The sequence below is a fragment of the Anneissia japonica genome, unplaced genomic scaffold (assembly GCF_011630105.1).
Source record: "Anneissia japonica isolate Jap-2015-1 unplaced genomic scaffold, ASM1163010v1 scaffold288256_len377385_cov191, whole genome shotgun sequence".
Lineage (NCBI taxonomy): Eukaryota > Metazoa > Echinodermata > Crinoidea > Comatulida > Comatulidae > Anneissia > Anneissia japonica.
In genome coordinates, this window is record NW_022721455.1 from 105,320 (window position 1) to 128,516 (window position 23,197).

A 23,197-nucleotide genomic window follows, 5' to 3' on the forward strand; every position below is an offset into this window, starting at 1 on the left:
AGATTTAATCTAAGTTACGTATACAGCTGTGATTTAACTCGTCTGTAGCTTCACTGTGAGTGGGGGGGGGGGGTGGGGCGTGCTAGCGTGGGAATGAGATCAGAATTTACGCTGTGTTACAAAATATTTTAACATGTTGCATTTCTATTCTATTTTGTAATTTTTTGTTTTAAAAAAAATGGCAGTGGCAAAACTGTAAAACGACCCTGAATCGTCCCCTGAAGCTATTCAAGATTTTAATTGAATTTTTGAGGTATTTTCAAATTTTTTTGAAAGACAGTGTTTCTTTAAGATTATTACCTGACATTCTTGAATTTTGGTTTATGAGTTTACTTTCTGCAGGTAAATCAACAAATACATTATCACCCATCGGTTGCCTGGGGATGTGGTAAATGGTGTTATCTTCTTGTATAATACAACCAGGTGGGGTGTATTCTGGTGGAGCATCTGGAAAAAAATGATTACATGATTCTAACAATAGTGATGTTCTTTATGCAGGTCTATACTCTTTTGTTGTGAAATTAGTACTAGGCTTGGAAAATATCAGGCATAAAGTTACCAATTATTCCAATACAATGCACATATGTATTTAAAAGTTAAGAAATGATTAGGAGAATCTAAAGTATATTAGGTAAAATCCAAAAGGTTTATGAAAAAAATCAACCCACAGGATATTAGTTATCCTACTTCTATTGTCATCATCTATGATAACATCAAAATGACCCAGTCAACAAGGACAACTGTGTGCATAATGTCAACTTTAACAACAGTCAAATAAACTTGTGAATTCTGGTATATACAATGAGTCTTTATATAACATATATTTCAGAGCTTTAAATCAAAGAAAATAACAAGATATAAAAAATGCAGATATTAAACTAGTTTAACACTACTTCACTATTATATCAGGTGATGTTTAAGTTGAAAAACCTTACCTGGTTGAAAGTAAACATTTGGTAGCCTAAAAATATAAATGATATGTAAAAATATTAATAATAAAACAATTGGAGTTCCACTAATATATAATCATATACTATAGAACCATGCAAACTGAGTCTTCCACCCAGGATTCACGCATAATATTTGGGATTTGCAATCAGATCATTGTTCAATGAATCCCTTTAAATAACATATAATTAATCACTTACACATACGGTGGACGGTCCTTTAATATTTTCTTCCTAAAACCAATTCCAACTGCTCCAAGTACAATTACAAGTGTAAGTGTAACAACAGCTAAGATTACACCAGTTGTTATACCGGATTTTTTTGGATCATCAACAGATTCCTCTAATGGCTGAGCTGGTAAGAGAGGAGAAATTTAAAATATAGAAATTTCAGTAGCAGCAATATAAATTTAATTTAGATAAACTTATCATTTATTAAATTACTGTATCTATTTGAATAAATGCTCCCTGTCTGTGGCCTCATTTAGATATTTCCCTTCCAAATTAATGGAAGCAACATCATTTATTGATGTATACTCTAGTAGAATTACATTTTTTGACATAACCTGGTTATGATTACTCAATATCTCTAAAAATAATTACTATAATATATAAACTAAACCAGATTTAATATTGCCAAAACCAAAAACTGACTACAAAAAGAGAAGTTTGTCATATAGAGGTGCCAAACTTTGGAATGAAATTAGCGATAATGTTAAAAATGTTAAGAAATTGTCCTTATTATTTTAAAAAGTATATATTAAATTGCGACATTAACTGTTAACACCTTTATGGTAGTTTCTTACATAAACTACAGTATTTTTGTTTTGTTCAAGTTTGTTTAGTGTAATTAAGTTAGTTTAAGATTTAAGTCTAGTTTAGATATTTGTGTGTTTAAACAATTGTTTGATTTGTTTATTTTAAGTCATTTTTTTTTCTTTTGATTTTCTGGTTAAATTGTTGTATACACAGCCTTGTAGAATAACAACTGTGTTAGTTGAGCCAAGTATTCCGTGTTTTAAATAAAGCTTATTATATTAATAACACATTTTGATGGTAATTATGTGTTGCTGAATTCCACATTTTCAGTGAAATTAAGGGGTACTTATTTGAGTATAATATGTATCCACTTTACACACAAAAATGGCTCCCTCATATAAACGCCCCCTCAAAAAACCTTTTCAACAATAAACTCATTTGAATAAATGTATTTTCGAAAAAAGGTGATTAATACAAAATAAATACAATAACGAAAATATAGTGTACAATAACAGCCAACAGAACAGCAGACTTTCACACAACTAAAAGCATTTCCAATCACTAAAGCAGGGCACACACTGCTTCATATAAAACTCCCCACTCCGGTCTCTGTAAGTGTTTGACGACGCCAGGCCATCTTCATCTTGTTGCAGTCCGATCAAATTAAAAACGCTCCCTTGTGCATGCCTTTTCGCATTGCATTTCTCTATGGAATCACATCTAAAACGATCATCGACACAGTGTGTGCCAGACTTAAACCTTAAAACAAAACTTGTTTAGGTGAAACTTATTTTATACCTTGTTTAGCGAACCCGCCAACTGAAAATATCGATGAATGCGAATAAAAATAAAATTTTATTTTTGACCAGTTAGTACACCCGCCGAAGCGAAAAAAAGTGGAAATTAAAATTTTTTCTTTATATTTATTATGCCCTCCACTGCCTTGAAATCCTTAAAGTTAAGATATGTATATTTCTTCCCAATTATATAAATATAAAAGCATTTAACCATCCTATTTTACATTCTTCACCAATAAAATTTTATTTTTATTTTCTCCTCCATCTGGATGATTTTGGCAAGTATTTGCTAAATAAGAAAACAAAATTTTATTTTTATTCCCCCTCCTCCGATAATAAAAAAAAAATAAGTATGCAACACAAGGTATAAAAAAAGTCTCGCCTAACGTAGATTGTAGGGTACCATGTCTGTCTTGAGACTAGTGCTACACAGTGATTAAGTTTGCTATCAATCCTTGACAAATGTGTCTAATGAATAAAATTAATTTTAACAACACCACCAATAAAAGCAATAACAACAGAACAATAGCATAATATGATATGAGAGACAATTTTAAATGTAGAAACACATTTTGGGTTTAAAGTAGAAACAAAATTAATAATTTGTACAAACAAATGTAATATTTACTTTCGATTTGAAGCTCAAAGGCAGGAACTATCTGAGTATCCCGCTTTAACCTACTACCTATCCTTAAAACAATCTGAATGGACGATGTTCTGGAATTCCACTCTTCATTTCCAACGTTTACTGGCTTAGTACCTCCGTCCGCAACTGTTAGCTCATCACTTTCTGTTAAAGACATTTCTGTGAAGAAAAAAAAGAATTGCTTATATACTTGGACAAATATTCGTGATTCATTTCAATTTACATTTCTGGAGTAAAGTTGGGTGCTATTACTTATTTTTGCACCTTTTAGGACATTTTTTTCTATAATTTTCAATGGAAAAACTGTCTTCAATTACAGTGTTCAAAAAAGAACATACCAACAGGTATACAGTACCTCCCTGATACAACACTGATAAACAAAACCTTGTTGGTGAAATCAAGCTTTCTTGTTTCCCTATAAACTAATTGGAAAACTTAATTATATGCCGATAAAACAACCATATAGGTAAAAATATTTATAACCATTTAAAGTGATGACAATTATGATAAAAAAAATGCCACAATATGAATAAGGACTTATTTCAGAGTTTCACGTTCATTAATGTTTTAACCTTTCAAACAATTTATTATTAAAATAATTGTACTTTTATCAAATTATACTAAAGGTATCTCCTGAATTCATCAGTATAAATATAGGAACTTAGATTTGATTGATTTTAGAAGGTCGGAGAAATACAGCTTCAGCAACAACAGATAAACTAATTGAAGGACAGAGGAGCATGTGCATAAAACCTAGGAAACCATCCAAGCTAGTGTTAAATCTGCTATTTTAACACCCTTCAACTCCAAAAAAAGGATTTTATATAAGACTAATAAGCTAAGAAATTCTGAATAAAATGAGAAACAATACAGTTAAAATATATTAACTGGAGTACCAGCTAAGGTAAGCAGCGTATACCTTTCATGGTACCGTATGTCGCTCAACAAAGAGTCACTTATAACTGACGTCTGTACAGTATTTACACAATGTTTCTAACTTTTGAGATGCCAATTTTAAGATGAGCTGTCCTGTTTAAATTAAACTATTGTACTTATTAGTTTCACAAAATGCTTTCAGTATTTAACTATTAAACTTATATTGTGACATATTGAAGTTGCCTAAACAAAATGTCCATTTTTGGTCAATATTATCAAGGATGTCCCTATGTGTCCTAGCAATATTTAACTCACAGATGAAGTATTAATTGACAGGTTTAATTAAGATCTTAATTAGTAATTAGTCAACAGACACAGTATAATATTTTGCTTTTGGTAACACATACGTTCCTCTTACGATTTCTTAACTTAACTTACAAAGGTATTTTGTTACCCTATACATCATTAACCTGCCACTTATTTAGTGACCATATTGAAAATATTTAAAAATGCTTTATTATACTGCTGAATTGAGCAATCTATCACTGACCGAAGTACATATCTTAAAGACACTTATAAAAGCAGCATGCATTTAGTTCAAAACTACAAGCAAAGTTGAAGTCTCTGAAGGCTAATTTTCAGCAAAATCATTCAGCAACACTCAGAGAATATGAACAGCAGTAGAGCTAGCGAAAATTTATCAGCAAATGGAGGTGTTAAGATATCAACAGAATTGGCTGTAATAGTTATTTGCTGCCTACTATTAGCAGGGACCACAAATATAATTGTTGTAATCACTATTGCAGCGACTAAAAAATTGTGGAAGAAACAGAATGTGTTCATTTCCTCCCTTGCAATGACTGACATAGTGGCCAGTGTTTCTCTATTCTCCATTATTATGCTGGAGTTGACCGAGACTCATGATTTAGAAAGTATGTTAAAAAAATTATTTGTAATAAATGTGATTTATATGTGTTCAACGACCACCTCCATGTTTACTTTAGTAGCTGTTGCTGTAGATCGTTCGATTGCTCTTGTCTGGGCGCCTTTGAAGTATGACACTATTGTGACTGTCAAACGTTGCATCTTTATTTGCATTCTCCTCTGGATTATTCCAACCTTTGCTTATTATTCAGCAGATATACAAGCAATGGCAGTTATCTTTTCAGTCAACTTTTTTACAACAATGTGCATCATAAGTTACCTGTACTTCAAAATCTACAAAAGTTTGAACCAACAGAATCCTGCAGTTCTTCAACAGAATCCAGAAGAGCTTGAACGCTCTAAGAAACTCATGAAGACTTTTTTGATCATCATTGGAGCTTTTGTGATTTGTTGGTCACCAGGCTTCTTAAACTCTGTTTTGTTTGCTCTTGGAGTTTTCAATAATTTCAATCCAAACAATAGAGATATTGTTTATTGTTTAACAATCTTAGGTATCTGCAACACCTTGGCGAATCCTCTAATCTACTGGTGGAGGCTTAAGGACTTTCGCTCTGTAATTCTTAAACATTTTCCCAGATGTTGCCAGGGAAGTCTTTTTCAAAGTCACAGAACATTATCTACAACAAACAGCATAGTTCCAGCTACTTAAAACCATAGTTTACTTTGATATAAAGTTTTAATGATTGAATATAATTTAAGTCACCATACTATTAAAATTCACCATGACAAGTGAAAACAGGTGAATTATAATAATTATAAATACAAAATGATGTAATGTAGTGAGGTGGTTAAGATGATTTCCTTCAAATCCTGGGTTCAAATTTTGTGACAGCACAAGATTATTTCTCATGACTAAGAAACATGTACACTACCAAAGCCTTTGGTTATGAAGCATCTTATTATTATTTTGGTTCTGTTTATTTAAGTGAGCCCTGTGAATATCAGCTTACCTGGAAGGGTCACCCTAAATACTAAGCAGCTGCTGAGATACAATGTGCGATGTGAGGTCTAATGGTTGTAAAACTAAAAAAATTGTGTTATAACTATAAATAATTACTGTAATAATTGTAGCCACAAACTTGAAAAATAAAGTTCTTATTCAAATAAGATTTAGGCTAAAAAAAAAAAAACTGAACAAAATGAGAGAATATCAGTAAAACAATTTCTTTGGAGAACAAAATGACAAAATAGCAGTAAACATTTTCTTTGGCGTACTAGCTAGGGAAATGCAATGAGTACCTTGTCACCAATTACTCAACAGAACAACTGACGTAATAATAAATAATACTTGTACAATGTGCTTTAACTTTTAAGATGCCAGTTTTAAGATGGGCTGTCATTTTTATTTCAACTTATTGTTTCACAAAGCGATTTTTGTTTTCATATGAGTGACACATTGAAGATTACGCCATTGAAATATTGGGCTGAAAGATGAGATACTATTAGTGAATTGACAAGTTTAATTTAAGATCATGGCTTGTAATTTGTGGACAGGTATAGTATTTCACTGGTGGTTTGACACATATTGATTAGTGATCTATCCAAGAAGGATCACACACGTTCATCTTTAAATTATGTACCACTTGGTAATCACCCTATAAATGGATTAATCTTAGCATGATCTTAGAGACTGAATGACCATACTGAAAAAAATGCTTTCAAATACAAACCGTGGAATTGCTTTCAGCTTTTTAAGATTTTTCATAATCCATTCTAAATTGAACATTTGAAAACATTTATAAAAGTAGCATACAGCTGGAACATCAAGACAAGCAAGGTTTAAGTGTTCTGAAGACTCATTTTCTTGAAGATTTGTTTTATAAAAGTGGCACAGAAATATTCTCAAACCACTAGCAAGGTTCAAGTAGCACAGAAGGCTCATTTTCATAGAAGATATTTATGAAAGTGGCAAAATAGGAACCAGATCTCAAACTCTTTACAGGCAACATTGGCACAGTAGCTCCGAAGCCTCATTTTCAGCAAAAATCATTCTATAACTACAAAATCAGCACTCAAAAAATATAAATAGCAGCAGGAGTTTTCAATATTTACAATCCAAACAACAGAGATACTATTTATTGTTTAGCAATCTTTAGGTATCTCTAATACTTTGGCCAATACTGGTGGATCAAGGCTTATTAGTACTTTCGCTCTGTGATTCTTAAACATTTTCCCAGATGTGGTCAGGGAAGTCTTTTTCGACTTTATCGATGTCACAGAACATTAATTACAATATACTGTAGAGCATAGTTCCAGCTAATTAAACCATAGTTTATTTTGATTTAAATTATTAATGACTGAATAAAATTTGAGTCACCAAACCCCAAAAAGTAGTACTTAAACAAACCAGTGCTAAATCTGGCATTCAACGCCATCTGGCGTTGAAAATAATGACCTTTCATTGTAAGCATTGGATATTATTGTTCCATTGAATCAATAGACAAAAGATGGTTGGCATCGATACACTACCATGCATAAATTATAAGCGGCTGGCTGAGATACACTCTGAAATGCGATAGGCCTATGTTGTAACTAAAAATTACTATAATAACCCAGCTAACAATATTACGTTATAAGAACGTTACAGTTTGGTGTTACAAAACGTAATTTTGTACAACCATACGTACTTATAACCTAATTTTACAACCTCACAACATTTGAACGTTCCTCTATATTGCGTGAAGGCTATTTTGTGACATACCAAACCCCAACATTTGCTTACATTATAAGAATGTTTTGTGTTTGCTGGGAATAACAATCATTAAAATTTAAAAATTGTGGCCACCAACTTCAAAGAATTTTATAAAAGACTGAAAATGCTAAACAAAATGATCACAAAATCACAAATAAAAAAATTCTTAGGAGTACTAGCTGGGAAATGCAACTTGCAAAATCTGTCACAAATTACCCAAACAGCCAGTATAACTGACATAATAATAACAATAATAATAATAATAATAATAATAATAATGATAATATTTGTAAAATTTGCTTTAGAGATGCCAGTTTTAAGATGAGCTGTCATTTAAGTGAGAGTTATGTATGCATATATTGTGAAGACACACTGAAAATCATGCCTAAACAAAATGTCCACTTGGGTCAATAAATTATCTAGAAATGTCCCAGATATGTCATTGCAATTGGCTAGCAGATACAGTAAGCTGCTATTAGTCAATTGATAGGTTTAATTACATCTTGGCTAGAGATTGGCGAACAGATATAATATTTCATTGGTGGTGACACAGTTGGCTGATGATATACTGTATCTATCACACAAGTTCATCTTAAAATTATGCATCATTGGGTACTATACTGGATTTAGACTTATTTAGTGAAAATATTGCAAAATATACACTGTATAGTTTGTATCAGCTATTTGATTTTTTATTATTACGGACTCACTGATCTGAATGAATATTTAAAGACATCTGCTGGAACAAGTTCTCAAACTAGATGTAAAGCTGAAGCAATGCTAAAGATTAAATTTCTTGAAGGTATATAAAAGCAACCTCAACAACAAATCAAAAGTCAAACACCATTGAAGTAGCACCAAAGACTCATTTTGTTGAAGATATTTATAAAGTGGCATACAGGAACAAGTTCTCAAGCTACAAGTAAAGTTGAAGTAGACTAATTTTCTGCTAAATCGCAATCTACAACATCAGCACTCAGAAAACATGAATAGCAGCAGAACTGGTGAATTACTGAATGCAGGTGATTACATCTCAAAAGAACTGGCTATAATGATTATTTGTTGCTCACTATTAGCAGTGGTAACAAATGTAATTGTTGTAATCACTATTGCAACAACCAGGACATTGTGGAAAAAACAAAATGTGTTCATTTCCTCCCTTGCAATGACTGATGCAGTGGCCAGTATTTCTTTATTCTCCATTGTGTTGGAATTAACGGGAAGTCATGATTTAGAAAGCATGGTCAAAAACACATACTTTCTAAACGTGATTTATCTCTGTTCAACGACCACCTCAATTTATACTTTAGTAGCTGTTGCTGTTGATCGTTCCATTGCTCTTGTCTGGGCACCTTTGAAGTATGACACTATTGTGACCATCAAACGTTGCATCTTTATCTGCATTATACTCTGGATTATCCCAATCCCTGTTTATTACACAGATAGACAAATAATGGCAATTACCTTTTCAATAAGTTTTTTTACAACGATGTGTATCTTAAGTTGTCTCTACTTTAAAATCTACAAAAATTTGAGCCAACAGAATCCTGCAATCCTTCAACAGAATCCAGATGAGCTTGAACGCTCTAAGAAACTTGTGAAGACTTTCTTGATCATCATTGGAGTTTTTGTGATTTGTTGGTTACCAAGTTTCTTTATCTCAGGTTTTTACGCTTTTAAAAGTTCCAATGATGACAATACACACAGTAGCAGAAATATTGTTTATTATTCAACATTCTTTGGTCTTTTCAATACCTTGGCCAATCCTGTAATCTACTGGTGGAGGCTGAAGGACTTTCGCACTGTAATTCTTACCCATCTAAGATGTTGTCAGGTCAATCTATTTCAAAGCCATGGAACATTACCTACAATAAACAGCATAGTTCCAGCTAACTAACCATCAGATCAGAGTAAGAATATCATTTAAATTGTGCTTATATCATAAATTTTATGTATAGGCCCATGCAACAGTGAAGCTGAACATTAACACCCAAGTACTGTAGTAAATAGCAAGTATGAATAGAATGAACAAGACATTAAAATGGTCATGGAAGATAGCAACAATTAATGATAAATAAAATATAGCAGGAATATTAAAAATTCATAGTGTAAATAAACTATACTTATGTAATGCCTGAAAGTCCTTGGGTTTCGATTCATGAAGTGTGAAACAGCATGAAAGAGTTAACAAGAAAGCCAAAACTAAGCCTCTATGAATAAGCCAAATGATTTATAGATTAAATTTTATGTCATTGGATAAACTTAGTGTACTGGGAGAATGCTCCTGATATTGAGCCCAAAAGTGATGTGTTTTTCCATTTTTATCAGTGTTATCTTAAGGGTTTTATCTTTTAATTGTGTAGTCTGGTATAATAGTCTTAGTGTAAATAATAAGAAGAAACTTAAAAATAATGAAAGCTCATTAGCCAAGTTCAGAAAATTATGGAAGATATTTCCCACTAAACAATGATTATGTATTATGTAAATAACTGGGTAGACTCTGTCCGTTGAAATGCAAGACAACATGATGCAGGTAATATTTTTTTGCATTAAATCAACTCATGTTTTCAACTCAACTCTTCAGAGATATATTATGTTCTGTATATTGTATAATAGTCTTTCAAATTACTTTGTAAGTGCAACTAATCCGTATTATTTATGTACTATAGCTTAAAATATCAAAGAAACCATATTTTAATGTACACCTTTTTTTGTGGTTATGACAATAAAGTTTATCTTAAGTTGTGGTAGATAAGCAAAAGTTCTCAGTGAATTTCTTTCCTTACTATTTTTGTCGCTTTAATTAGCATTATGGTCTATAGCAATAACTCTGAAATTTGCAATTAAGTGGACCAGCAATTTTTGGCTACAGGTTTTGGCTCATTATTATGATAGCTTTCTCATACTAAGAGTGTTTTTTGGTTTCTGCGACATACAGGTACTGTTTACAACAAAAAAAAAAAATAAATAAATAAATAAAAAAATAAATAAATAAAAATAAAATAAATAAATAAATAAAAAAAAATAATTAAAAAAAAAAATAAATAAATAAATGACATTTTTAGTGAGGCACAATGCCGTAGCCAGCTATTGGGACAGTTGGACAGTCCCACACCATTTTTCTAATGGGTCCAAAAAGAATTTTTTTAAATGGGTCCAAATTATGTAATTTTATGCATAAAATTGGTCTACTTTTTCAAAAATGGTTCCAGATTTCTCATATTTAGCTTAAAATGGGTAAAATTTAAAAAAATGGGTCCACATTTTTTTTTTACTTTACGTGTAAAGTGGGTCTACCCTGATTTTGTCCCGCACTGTTTGAAAATCCTGGCTATGGCATTGGTGAGGCAATTAATTGATTGCCTTATACGGAATATGTGGTTTGTTGGGTTGCTCCTGAACGACTGTATGATCAAGCAGGAAGCATTTTTTGCATGATGAACTACCATCTGTCATAATTATGGCTGTTGCAAGGGTTAATTTGCCTCTTGCATTTAGACCTTTACTAATATATTACAACGGTTATGTAGTCTGTGATAGGCCATGAACGGTGTCTCAAAAAAGAGACCTGAGGCGTTTTGTGGTCTTCAGGGTGGGCATATGTTTCAGAATTACAGCCAGTGGCATAACGATGGGGCCGGGGGCCCTGTGGCTTTCTGAGACTGGAGGCCCTTTTTAGATCCCGGTCACCAACCCTTGTGCAATTTTCGATGTGCTTATTTTTTAAACCATGTTTGTCATTGTTATTTCAAATGTTTTTTAATGACGAATAAATGATATAAGAAATTGAAATAAAGGGCCAGGGACTTTCATAGATAGAGGGTATACCATCTGAGCCCCACAATGGTTGGAGCTGAGGTAAGATCATTTATATTATGGTACCTCTAGACCTGAAATAGCACTCACACTACACACGCTTAAACAAGCATCTCACGTGCAATGCTTGGCTTTACATAATGCTTTTGGTATAGTGCGGGGATGACAGCTGCTAGGAAGAAGGTACATATGATGTTTATTCTGGAACAAAACAATGTAACTGACATTTTTTCCGATTTTGAGATAATATCATTTGGGAGTACAGTAAATTAAACATTTCTGAATTACCTATGAAAATTTCAGGTCTCAAAAATATGTATTTTCGGAGATAGCACCACCTATCTTAAAATCTAGTGATTTTCAGTGGTAAAACAACATAACTGCAAGATTACGAGTCAAAACTACGTATCTACAATGAAGATACGTTGTTTTGCCTTGGAATGGTATTCAAAAAATGTTTGAGCTGATGAAGTTTTGCAAGGCAAAATCAACTAGTTGATGGTGTTTTCATACCAATAATCTTAACTACAACGTACGCGCAAGCTAATTAATGCATATATTCGAATTCAACTCTTCCTTCTGCAATACGGTTATTGAATGACTGACTTTTGTAATATGATGAATACGATGAATTCTGTGAACTATTGAATTTTTAAAATCCTTATTGCCTCATTTGATTAAATTATAATTTGTTGTATTTGTTATCTTTGTATTTTTTATATGTATTTTGTAAATATTTTTGAACAATTGTAATATTGTAATGATAATAATTGTATAATAAAAAGTATTATATATTGGTAATTGTATAATATTTTCTCATAATTCCAATGCTGTATGTTTAAATATGCTTGTTTATATTGATTTAATTGTATTGAATAATTTTAGTTTTTTAATAATGAATAATTCAATTTATTAATTTTAATTGCCAATGTATAATATTGTATTGTTATCGATGTTATTAATGTGCAATATTGTATTGTTATCGATTCTTTTTTGGTACTTTAGCTTTTATTGTATATTGTAAACTCATAAGAATTTCAACTTCTGTTGCATTTTGAGTGTATATACCAATAAATAAATAAATAAATAAAAATAAGTGATTGCACCAAACGGACTAATCCCAAAAAATATGTCGCACTCGTGACAATACCGCGTCTGTCATGTTTGCGAGGTAAAACAATGTATCTGTAAATATCCATAATAACTTTGCAATAAACCAATGGTTGTAACTGAAAAATTTTTATTAAATATATAATCCTGCAAAATTTCGGAAGAGTAAACTTTAACTATAATTTTCTCCAAAAGTGAAAATTTCAAGTTACATTGTTTTGCCAGAGAACAGCCGCACCATTTTCAACGGTCATGGTGATGTCCAATTTGCATATTTGGTAGCAGTGAACTGATTGATTGTAAGATGAGCTAAATTAATGTTCAATAGGAATGTGTCCAAACTATCTTCACCATGAGTCCAGATCATAAAAATATCATCAATGTACAAAACTGAACATGTGGTTGTAGGGACAGGAAGTCAGCCTCAAATAAATTTGCAAAAGATGGAGCTATATTGTGCCTATCACTCTGCCATGAATTTGGAGGTAAATGGCCATCGCCGAAAACAAAATTAGTATTTGTCAAAATCAGCAAAATTAGTTCATTGTTAGATGGTATTTTGCCACAAATTTTGCTTGTAATTTACATATATAATGATTTATACTGGTATATAATATACTGGTAGATGAATTATTATTATTCAAATTCAAAATATGTTAACCTCCCTTGAGAGAACATGCAATCAATGAAATAAAAACTATTATTATTATTATTTGACCTAGTTTTTATGTACTTTCACCTAAATGAAATCATAATAAATAATTTAGTTTTCAGTTTGAAATTTAGTTTCATTTAAATTGCATTTACTGTGTCATATATTCTGAATGTGTATCATATTTTACTGATCAATGAGATGCATCATTAACTTCAATCAATCATTACAATGCCAGTCTCAAATACCAGGATGCAACTTCGTCATGGACCTTTCCGGAGTGTCAATCAAACATAACAACTAACCAATCAGAATAGGGCCAGGAATAAACACATTTCCAAGAAGCACACATGTTGTCCCCCAAATGCATGTGTTTGCATGTGCTTTACTACTGTCGTTTTGTGGTACCATAGCAGTAATATCTGAGAGGTGGGGCTTAGCGGAAAGTTCCATCGCAGCATTTCTGAACTTTAAACCTTCAAGGCTCTGTCAACTCATCCCGATTTCATAAGGAAACATCTGCAAATTTTATATTTGATAAGCATACAAATCTGATTTGAAAATTGAAGAACATCCTCTTCGTAGCACATGTGTATCAGGCGGATTTACTTATAAATGTGAATTCTTCCCCTTTTTAGTGACCTTAAAAGCAAGAGTTGTGAAAAGGAAGATTTTGGAACTGTACAGACTGCACTATGTTTCTGTGTATACAGTAGTACAAGTACAATAGTTAGACTAATTTGTAAACAAAAAAAAAACTTTGGAACAATAGAGCAGCAAGAAACAAGAAATTTATCTAATTTCTGTTGACAGCAAATCATTTTAAAACCATGAATTCAACAACTGCTGTTCCTTCAATTCCAGCACAAATATTAGATAATGAGTATAGATTTCTCATCATCTGCATCTCTATACTGGTTGCAATCTTCAACATGGTTGTCTTGGTTACAATTGTAACAACAAAGAAGTTATGGAAGAAACAGAATGTTTTTATATTCTCTCTTGCATTGGCCGATCTTTTCAGCAATGTTATCCTTTGCTTATTTTTGACAGTAGGCATGCTTTCAAACTTTATCAAAAATTTGAGGTATATACTACTAGCCTATTGTACCTTAACAACTACTTCTATGCTGACTTTAATTGGAGTTGCCATAGATCGTTCCATTGCTCTTGTCTGGAAACCTTTCAAATATAACAGCATTGTGACAATCAAGCGTTGCATCATCATCTGCCTGCTGCTCTGGATCATTCCTGCTGTAGTGTATTTTCATATAATGTTTTTAAGAGCATCTGTAGTCTTCTCAGTTGGATTTTTTGTGACACTGATCTCCATAACTGCCCTTTATATCAACATCTACCTACGTCTAAATCAACACAATGCAGTTCTTGCTAAGCACAATGCAGGAAAACTTAAACGCTCCAAAAAACTGTTAAAGACATTTATGATTCTTGTTGGCGTGTTTTTCATATACTGGCTGCCTTTTTCTCTGCTTACGTTCCTGGTAGCCATCGCAGCAGTTCGCAACACAAATAGAAACATGTCAGTACTACTATTATTATTTGGCATCTCCAACAGTTTGGCCAATCCTCTGATCTACTGGTGGAGGCTGAAAGACTTTCGTTCTGAGATAATGAGGCATCTTCCCCAATGTTGCAACAAACGTTCTACTAAACAAAGACAGAGACCTACAACAAACACTATATCTCTCACCATGTAGCAAAAAACATAGGTAAATGATGGTAATTGTAAATCTATCGTGATATTCAATAATGAACTAATTATTAAGCACCTGTGCATGCGGCCTAAATAAATAAAAAAAAAAAAAAACTCTGAAAATTGTGTATAAAAAAAAACCAGTTTTATTTGATGTGGCACTGTCAACAAAACATAACGATTTAGCGCAAGGGCGGATCCGGTAGGTGGCCCCTGTTTCGCCACTGAATTTTAAATGCAAATAAATGTTAATGTGCTACTCATTTACCTATTCAGAGATTGTTGTGCCCCCCCTGTTTGAAAAATTCTAGATCTGCCCCTGTAGCGTGTCCATTTGATAGGTCTTGATAGGAAGATATTTTCAATTATTCTGACATAATCAACTTTAAATGATGATGTTTAGGTTAAGTGGTAACCATGTGCACACATACAAGAATAAACTGCTAATTGTTGGTCGTATGACTGAGTAATTATAGCATGTACTATACATTTGACAATTACAAAAATTGACATGGTAGATTTTCATTCTCTTTTGATGAATATTATAGAAGGTCAAATATCTTCAAACACTACCTTCCTTATTGTCACAATTTTATAATTTGTGTTTTATTAGAGGAAACAAAGATTGACGATGCAGTAACCAAAATAAGTGTGTTAAAATTATGAAACATAACCAAATTAGAAGTTCAAAGGTTAACGGTTGTGTAAAATAACAGAATAATTTAAGTTTAAAATACTGTATGTTCACTGTGAATATTTGAGATAATCATACTAATTTTACTTGACAACATATTTTAGTCAAAATGTTTCCATTGCGTTCAAATTTTTAAAAAATGATGAAGTTGATAAAGAAAAATCTTGGGTAACTAATTAACTGTCATATTACATCAAAATATTGGATTATCACATAATTTGTCAAATAAAATTTCATGGTGTGGACTTGCTATAATAATAATATATAATAATATATAATATTTTTAAGTTGTTATAAAATCAGCTTTGTAACTGTTCATAATGTTATGTAGTACAGTATTAGGATTCAATAATATTATTATATAATGATTGTATACCGACAGCTTATAGTCGATACTGAATCTGCTGTACTGTGTGTCTCTACTTTTGAATGCCCAACTATGGTAAACCATCAATTATGCCATCGGTCATCCTATAGTGACAGCACCTTCCTCCACAATTACACCAAAATATTCTCAAACTTATAAATCACAGTAAAAAAATTTAATTCTGGCAGGCCAATCCATCAAAATTATGATTATTTAAATATAGTTGAACAAATGATTAACTTGTAGAGAAAGAATTTCCCTCTGATTCGATCAGAAACCCCAAAACATAAGGTGACTAACCTCCAATAGAGGAAAAAGAAACACCAAATATCACTGATGCACAGAAGTTACAGTGATACAACTGACTCTGAACAGGTTCTAACTTAACATCTCAACTAAGTAACCGGGAGATCAGTCACTTTGTATATATTTTGTAGCATAGTTTTAGCAGGTTATAATGAATAAAGGCATTGCATCGAAGTATTATCAAAAACTGTTGATTTATCTTATTTAAAGTATGCTGCACTGCTGTAAAGTATGAATATTTTTAATCTTTTCAAATTTTATTCAGTTATATATACAGCACCTTTCTTTGCAGATACAATGCACTCCTGTCCCAGGTCATTGAGTGCACAAGCTTAAGTATTGCTGCTGTAATCAGCGCAGCAGCGGGAAACCCACCACCTTCCCTTTATACTTCTGGGTGGAGAGAAGCAATGCAGATAAAGTGCCTTGCACAAAGGCACAAGGGAAATGTACATCAAGGAAATGTACAACCTCAAGGTTAGGAAACCAAACTGTTCGCGCTAAACCATGCCACTACTACTGTATTTCTAAACCTCTTTAAAAGTATTATAAACAATTTAAAACATAAACATTTTTACTGAATTTCACAGGCAATACTGAAAGTACTGTTGTAATTACTGACAGGCCACATTTAGCCCGTAGGCTGCACTTTGCCCACCTGTGGTTTATACCATTTAAGCACTAAACATGTTGTAGCTTTATACAGCTCCAATATTAAAAATATATATTCATTATCAATATTTTAGAATAGGGCCCAAAATGGATTGAAGAAATGTAGGAAGCATAGATTTTTTTGATAAGAAATTTAACATTTATGACTGATGCTACATTTCACACCTATTTATCATTCATTAGTTGTGCATTTAGCATTTATTGTATTAGAATGTAAGACTGTATGGACATTAAAGATCCCTGCAAATTATCTACATCTAAACAATGTACAACATCAACAAATTTTGAATCAAATAATAACTGGATGATGTTTACAATCTCAACAAACCTACTACCAAATACCAGAACTGTGATTACACCATAATTCTAGCCATCTAACACAAAATGTCATTTAACTTTAAATCCTGACAATTATGTTAGCCACAAATAAATACTTAACTTAAGACAACACAATATACTATAGAAAGGAAAATTACACATCACAATATTAAAGAGGCAAGATTAAGAACACTGTACAGTAATAAGAGATAAAATAAAGTCAAAGATCATAGAAAGAATAAAGGAGGCAAAGTGAAGATGGGCAGGTCATGTTGCTCGCAGAGATGACAAAAGAAATGACAACCAAGATCAAGAAGAAGCGGTAGACTAAAAAGAAGACAGGGGAGATGAATGAATATGTATAGCCTTAATAATTGTTTAAAAATATATTATCATTTATAATACCGTGGCTTCAGCCAGCCCATTCTGAAATATATTTTCATTGCATTATCTAACAGGAGTTTATAGTGCACTTGTGGCTTTAAAGTCAACATCTACCTCAGACTCACACATTTGGTCACTCAATCAATCAAAATGAAATGAATAAAGATGAGATGGCAATATTTACATATTGGAAATTATCTGGCAACTGTCACTGTTAATTTTGTTATGTTCTGACGTGCAAAATAAAATTTTGACTGAAAAAAAAAACAAATGTCAAATTCAAGGTTTACTGAGTTACGTCCAAAAAACTAAAATCATGGCCACACTACATTAAATATTTATTGTTCCTATTTTTTTCATTTTTTATGTTTCAAACTTAATTATGAAGAACTAGACCATATGTCTAGCAATTAGGCTCTAGTCACTATCATAGGTGAAACATGAATCAACATCACTGTAATCAATTGTTATCTAATTATATTTTCTACATTAAATGCATATACATATAATGACACAACTGAGCATGATATATACAGTAGTTGCAGAACAATTGCACTTTGGATCTTTTGAAAGATCATGCTTTCTAGATATCGAGTATCCTTGAAAACCTCTGCTTTGATAGTATTTTGAGATGAAGTATCAACAATCTGAATACTTTTCTATTTAAAGTTCTTAAAAGAAAGGTTGTACTGATCCTGTATATACTTCTTCTATATGTTTCCAGAGTTTTTCTTCAGGGTCGAAGAAATGATCATTCATATTTTTTGAAAACATCAATGCATACACTATTTGACAATAAATTGTGGATATTGGACATATTTAACAATAGATCCAGCTGTATTTGAAAAAAAAAAAAGAAATGGAAAATACTACTTCAGCTGAAGAAGAGTCTGCAACTAATTATTGGGAATATAACATCTTTGCCTTCATTAACATTTTTGCCAATTTGTTGGCATTTATCGTAAACCTGACAGCTGTCTTGATAATATCTATGACACCAAAGTTGTGGAAGAAACAAAATATCTTTATCTGCTTCTTAGCATTCACTGATACAATTTCTTCTTTCTTTCTTGGTGTTGATCTCTCCCGTGATGTGATTTATCAGATTCCACTTGCACATCGATTAAAGAACAAAATAAATGTACTATTATTTTCTGCTGCCATGGCAACAACTTCATGTTCAACACTAGCAGCTGTTGCCGTGGATCGTGCCATTGCTCTTGTCTGGGCACCTTTCAAATATGACATCATTGTGACAATCAAGCGCTGCATCATTGTCTGTGTTCTGCTCTGGGTGTATCCCTTTAGCCTGTACCTTGCAATAAATGAACACACAATGGTTATAAGTGCAATCATTTACATGACAACTATGATAATGACAGCTGTTTTGTACGTCAACATCTACAGATCTCTTAACCACCAAAATGCAACAATAATTCACCAGAATCCAGATGAGATGCAAAAATCCAAAAGTCTATTGAAAACATTCCTTATCATCATTGTGGTATTCACATCTTGCTGGATGCCATTTGCCATTTTCAGTCTCACTGTTGGCTTTAATATGTGTAACTTTTCAGAAAACTGCTTAAATTTTGGGTCAGTAAGTTTAACACTTACGATAATAAACAGATTGGCTAATCCAGCTATTTACTTGTTAAGGCTGAAAGACTTTTGTGCTGTTATTGTTAAATTGCTTCACAGATGTGGTTTGAGAAATTTAGTTCAATTTACCTGTAATCAAACTAATGCCATCACACCAGTATCTCCATAAACTATAACTTTACTGCAAATATATTAACATTATATTGTTGGTTCATTATGCACACTTTTACATACCAACAGGCGACCAAAGACTTTTAAAGAAATGTACAGTATGGTTGCTAAACCAAAGAAGCACACAAAACATGACTAAATATTCTTGAATAAAATTTGAAATGAGGTTAGAATTAGTACTCTGATAGGATTGACCATCCACGTATTTTTCAACCACAATATTTACTAAACAAGAGAAAAGTGACTTTTATTGTTTTGGTTCATATAAATCTGAATGTACGATACATAAGAAAAATATAATTGTTTTAGAAACTGCTTACAAATTGGAGTAGCAATTTAACCAATTGATTTGATAAAAATCGTTGATAAATCCTATGATCTACTTGAAAGATTTTTGTGCTGTTATTACTTGCTTCTAAGATTTTATTATTGTGAGCTCATCTAGCAGCAGACCTTTAAAAAACTCAAATATCTGTCACAAAACAAGAGAGACCGTTCACCGGTCCGCACGTTACTGCACGCTTAAATGCGGTACAGGTGCAAGTTATTATATTGGGTTTTTTGGAAGAGCTAATAAGATACATATTTTTAAATAATTAGGATTTTTATTTATACAAAAAAATTATTATTTAGAATTTTCATTTGTACAAAATTAAAATTCTTAAAATTGAAAAAAATAAAATTTCTTAAAATTGGGGAAAAAAAATTGAATACCAAGACTCACAACCAAGTTCTTTAGAACACACCCTTTAACCAACTGTGCCATCCAGCCCTAGTGGTAATGGCAATAATGTACAAATTTTAACAATTTGGTGATAGTTTTTTTGCCAGAGAAATGCCCAAAATAATAAACTTTGAAGGCTGATTTCTCAAATATTGTTCTTTAAATGTCAGATTTAAATGATTCCTTTACCATTTTATACAGTAGCTCTCATTTTCATCTTTAATCCTGTATTAATTAACTAAAAATCAATTTTTGGAACGAGTGACCGGTTTTGCTTGTTTTTGCCACATTTGCAGTGGCAGACTCAAGGGGGGGGGGGGGCGCCAAGTTTCCCCCCCTCTCCAAATTTTTCAAAATCATAAAAAATATATTGAAATTTAAATCTAAGAGTGCCATTCCCAGCCATCTAGAAGTGCCATAATCATAATTTTTCTTACCTCAGTCCTAACCATGTTGGGGCTCAGGTGGGTGGAAACTCTATCTGTCAAAGTTCCTCCCTGGGCACCCTCTATATTTAATTCCTGGATATGTCACTGATATGTAGTGTAAGCATATATATATTTGTGCTTTTGATTTAATATTTATGTTTACTTCATTCTGATCATGTTTTCTGTCAATAAATTTGAAATATTTTGATCACTGAATTTTGGTTCCCACATCCTTGTGCAAACAGATTGACTGCATTGAGTTCTGACCAAAAAAGTTATACTATAGGCTATTAAAATCAAATTGCCATGCTGCAGTGATCGGTTGCCCAGTGATTAATAAATTAACTGCGCGTGTTGTAGTACACGCACTGACACTGTTCACAGCGCTTCACGATACGATTAAGATAATTAATTGATTGTTGTTGATGAAGTTAAGGAGGCCTATCCTCCTGGTAGACATTTGTAATAATACTTAATGTATTGTAAACATTTTATACATTATTTCGTCATTGCCTTCTCTTTTCAGTCCATTTATAATTCAATGCCTTGGTATCTCATAACCATAAGCCTTTCTAGGCCTTGGCACAGCAAAATCAACTTGTTGATGGTGTTTTGATATCAATTATCTTAACAACAACATATGAACAAGCTAGATAATGCATACGATTGCCTCAGATGTGATAAATTCAAAAAAATATGTGGCACTTGTGACAATACCACGCATGACATGTTTCTAAAGTAAAACGTATCTGTAATTATCGTTAATAACTTTGCAATACACCAACGGTTGTAATTAAACTTTTACACATAATTATGTCGTCTATAGCTACATAGTCATGCAAAATTTCAGAAGGCTAGGACAGTTTATCGCCAAGTTGCAAACATGCTAACGTAAACTCTATTTTTCTTGAAAAGTGAAAATTTCAAGTTACATAGTTTTGCCAAGGAATGGCTGACTAATAATGCTAATTGTATATTTAATATAATACTAACAATGTGCTACTTGTAAATGTGTAATGTTGATAAAAATGTGTTTTAGATGGCATATGCCCAAAAGATTATTAAAAATATAAAAAATATAAATATGATTTTGTCCAAGTGGTCGTGGCTCTCCGGGTAGGATTTGCCCCTTTATAACAGGGAGAAGGTTTAAGCCTCCTGCTACCTCTTGCACTGCCAGTTGGCAGGGACTTTCTTCTATTTAAAAAAAAAATATTACTAATAACATGTACTTTTGTGTATAATCTTCTCTTTGTATGAGGATCTTAACAGAAAGAAATATCATTTTAAACTTTCGTTGGTAGTTCTCGGTAATCAGTCAGTAAATATAACTTTGTAAATTTTTACTGTTGTTCATTGTCCCTGTGTATGTTGTTAAATGATCTAAATACAGCTAAAATTAATTGTCTTGGAGATTGGTAATGGTAATAAAACATTTTGTTTTTAACAATAAGTTGTGGATGCAGTATGCTGTTTACTAATATTCTCTTTGTTTACATAAGCAAAAGAATTAAACTTAAGTAATTACTAATCACCTCAATTCACCTTAATTTACCAGATAACACTCCCTCACTTAAATCTAGCTTAATACGCCCCCACCTTATTTAACCTTTGCACTCATCAGTCCCCCATCCCCCCACCTCCCATGTCAATACTACTTATACCTCAGTGACTTTTTTCTACACCAAACCAAACAAAATTAAACCAACTCAAGTTTCTTGAGTCTTGTATTTTGGATGTTTGTCAAATCAATGAATTTATAACAGAAGATAACTTGATCAATGTTGAACAAGCAACAATTAAAATTGAAGTCGGTGTATTAGATTAGAAGACAATTACTCCATAAACTACCTATTAACACATTGGAAATGATGTAATGATACATACAGAATCATGTATGTATCCTCAAATACAAAATCTGAGTCAACTCTTATTAAGTTAAATACAAATTATGTTTATAGTATTGAAAGAAAGCTTAAATTTTGTACAATGACAATATCAGATTGAATTAATGGCAAACACCAATATTATGTTTCCCCATATGAGCTATTGTAATATACACATTTGAAATGAGATACTGTGAGGTTCTTATTTCAAGCATGTATATAATGTGACACCATGTTGTGTATATACATCAATTCTTCAATTAACACTAAAAATAGTAATAGTGAATAATCAACTTAAATATTGAACTTTTAAATATTAAAAATCTGCTATTATTGCACTCAGCTTTTGCATGTATGATTTGGAAAGAATGGGATATCAAAATACACTAAAGAAATAATATTATTATATTGCTGATGCAGCAAAGTAAACATGACAGGAGAAAAGATTGGAGGAAAGTAAGAAAACAAGCAACTACCTCAAAGAACACCTTGAAGCCAGAATGAACAGCTCTGATTTAAACATCACTGCTATCAACGGAAGAAGTCTGCATGTGAATGAACTTATATTGATCATTGTTCCATTTTCAATTTTGGTAGCATTTGTAAATTTCATTGTCACAGTTATCATTGCCACCACACAAAGATTATGGAAAAAGCATAATATTTTTATATTTTCTTTAGCGATGACTGA

The 23,197-nt window shown here is 32.1% G+C and overlaps 1 protein-coding gene across 1 annotated transcript in view; it reads right to left on the reverse strand.

The window, feature by feature from the left end:
• The window catches only part of LOC117111565, a 34,340-nt gene that overhangs the window by 7,586 nt on the left and 3,557 nt on the right, over positions 1–23,197 (reverse strand). The window contains exons 2-5 of the mRNA XM_033254513.1: positions 3,132–3,308; positions 1,149–1,302; positions 936–961; positions 301–447 (exon numbers count right to left, since the gene is read on the reverse strand). Coding sequence (XP_033110404.1) covers positions 301–447; positions 936–961; positions 1,149–1,302; positions 3,132–3,308 — 504 coding nt within the window. The remainder of the gene's footprint in view (positions 1–300; positions 448–935; positions 962–1,148; positions 1,303–3,131; positions 3,309–23,197) is intronic.